This window comes from Puntigrus tetrazona, chromosome 21 (assembly GCF_018831695.1).
Source record: "Puntigrus tetrazona isolate hp1 chromosome 21, ASM1883169v1, whole genome shotgun sequence".
Lineage (NCBI taxonomy): Eukaryota > Metazoa > Chordata > Actinopteri > Cypriniformes > Cyprinidae > Puntigrus > Puntigrus tetrazona.
The window spans coordinates 5,797,617-5,799,841 of record NC_056719.1 but is presented as its reverse complement, the minus strand read 5'-3'; the positions used below and the strand labels follow the sequence as shown (position 1 = coordinate 5,799,841).

Genomic DNA, 2,225 nt, shown 5'->3' with positions numbered 1-2,225 from the left:
ATTGAGAATTTTTTTTTTTAATTAAATTTTTTTTTTTTCATATTTCATAGAACAAAAACTTATTTTTTGTTACATTTTGTAATGAATTGTTCCTAAATTGATTTGAGTTAATTAGACATGTTTTTTTTCAATGACTTAAATTTAATTTAACCATTTATAATATATAATGCATCCAAAATACTGTTTTCCGATGACTTCCGAAAAACACGAGGGCGAGTAATCGATGACAGAATTGTATTTTTCCCTTTAAATGAGGGTGATGATAATAGCTGTATTTTAAGCAGCAGCTTGTCTTTTTCAGCCGTACCTGTTCTCCGCGGTAGATCACGTACTCGGCGTAGGCCAGGCCATTGACACTGGGACGGCCAATCACAGAATGATGTCCAGGGGGAGCATGGGCCATCTTCATGGCGCTGAACTGCAAGAAGGACTTTCCCAATGTCACACGGCAAAACAACATTTGCCTGTGGAAAATCAACACAGAGGACATTATAAAAACTGTCTAGTGCAATAATGCATAGAGAACTGTTTTGTGTTGCATCTCTTATTGTGTCGTGTGTTAATGTACCTGTGGCACACGTAACAGGAGCGGTCTTTGTGAGTGGGGCAACCTGTGCCGCCACCGATGCCATAGACGTACTGGTTACTCTTAGAAGAGTTCTCTGCAAAATATATGCCAGCTCCAAACATGCCACCGATGTAGGCATGACGCTCATCAAATCCTTTGTGGATGATGGCATTTATGAATGGAGATCCTGGAAAAAAAAATAAAAATTTAATAAAAACTACAGAATGAACAAAAAAAAAAAGTTGTGTGGCTGTGCATTTCATTAATAGAATTTTGAAGGTAATTTCGTATTAATCGTGATATACATTAATTTGTGTTGGCAGATGCTACAGCTTGTGGGACAAAAATAGGAGTAAAATGTCAAAAATAAAATACTGAGAAATATTTTTTAAAGTATTGGAATATATTTCCAACATATTCATTCTAATATGCTGATCTGGTGCTTAAAAACATTTATAATCAGTGTTGAAAACAGTTGTGCTGCTTAATATTTTTATAGAAACTATTTAACAATTTTATAATCAATTATTTGATTAATATAAATTTCTAAGGAACTACATTCAGTTGAAACAAAAACCAAAAAAAAAGGTCTGTACTGCAGCTTTTGACCAATCCATCCAAAATTCAAGAGAGAGAGTATTAATTGCTTTATTTGAATTTTCAAAAATACAAAGAAGAAATTATTTTCAAAATTAAAAGAAAATTACACTGTGGCAAACAATTAAACCATAGAATAGACAAAATGCTGTTGGTTTTTTTTTTCAAGTCAATATGTTACGAAGAGAAGCATCAGAGCGCTTACCATGAAACAGCATTCGTTCGTTGTGGTGGTTGTGATTCTCATCAGCGATCTCTTTCTGCCTGTGTGTGTATCGCTCTCTCAGTTTCTTATTCACCACCTTCTGGATCTACAGGACAATCTCTGTTAGACTTTGCTTAAGAGTCGAACAGATATTTATTACGATATCAAATATGAAGCTAAATATTTACCCACATCTATCAAAAAGCAACGTGATCACACACTGTTTATGCAACACACCTAATACCTATATAGAAGAGTTAAATAAAGCTAATGTGGAATGGACTTGGCGTGTTTTACCTTGATGATATTGTATCGACTGAAAACGCCACCTGCGTTTCCTCCGTCCCTGTGCTCCCGGATTGTGCTTTGCATCTGTAACCAAAAAAACCCAAACAACACTCGCACACGGCCAAAGCAGACAAGTGTAAGATACAGCCAAGAGCTCCGAGTGTTTACGTTTGTACCTCTTCCTCAACAGACTGAAACTCTTTATCATCCACGGCCAGGTCGATCAAAACTGTGCCCTGATTGGTGCAGTGGAACGTCAGATATGGGTTGGCCCCTGTGCATACAGATAACAGGAATTAAACGCAATAAATACACAGATCCAGGAAGAAGCAGCATTCAGGAGCGGTTTTATGAGACACTCACCCTGCTGTCCTCCTAGCAGCCTCTCGATACCTTTGATGAGTTTATGACGGTGTCCGTAAGCATTGATGCCGATCTCCTTGAGTTCCTCGTGACCCATATCGGCCAAAACGTCCAGAGTGATCTAATGGACACGAGATTAAAATGAGGAAATCTTAAAACGCGGCGCCAGAGGAAATCCAGAACTTCAAAGATGTCTTTGATTTT

General features: G+C 37.3%; 1 protein-coding gene across 1 annotated transcript in view; it reads right to left on the bottom strand.

Annotated features, from left to right (window-relative positions):
• Positions 1–139: 139 nt before the first annotated feature.
• Positions 140–2,225, bottom strand: part of LOC122326980 (poly [ADP-ribose] polymerase tankyrase-1-like) — a gene marked incomplete at its 5' end in the record, with an annotated part of 4,941 nt that continues 2,855 nt past the window's right edge. The window contains 6 exons of the mRNA XM_043222205.1: positions 140–464; positions 569–755; positions 1,371–1,476; positions 1,668–1,742; positions 1,835–1,932; positions 2,022–2,142. Coding sequence (XP_043078140.1) covers positions 155–464; positions 569–755; positions 1,371–1,476; positions 1,668–1,742; positions 1,835–1,932; positions 2,022–2,142 — 897 coding nt within the window. The remainder of the gene's footprint in view (positions 465–568; positions 756–1,370; positions 1,477–1,667; positions 1,743–1,834; positions 1,933–2,021; positions 2,143–2,225) is intronic.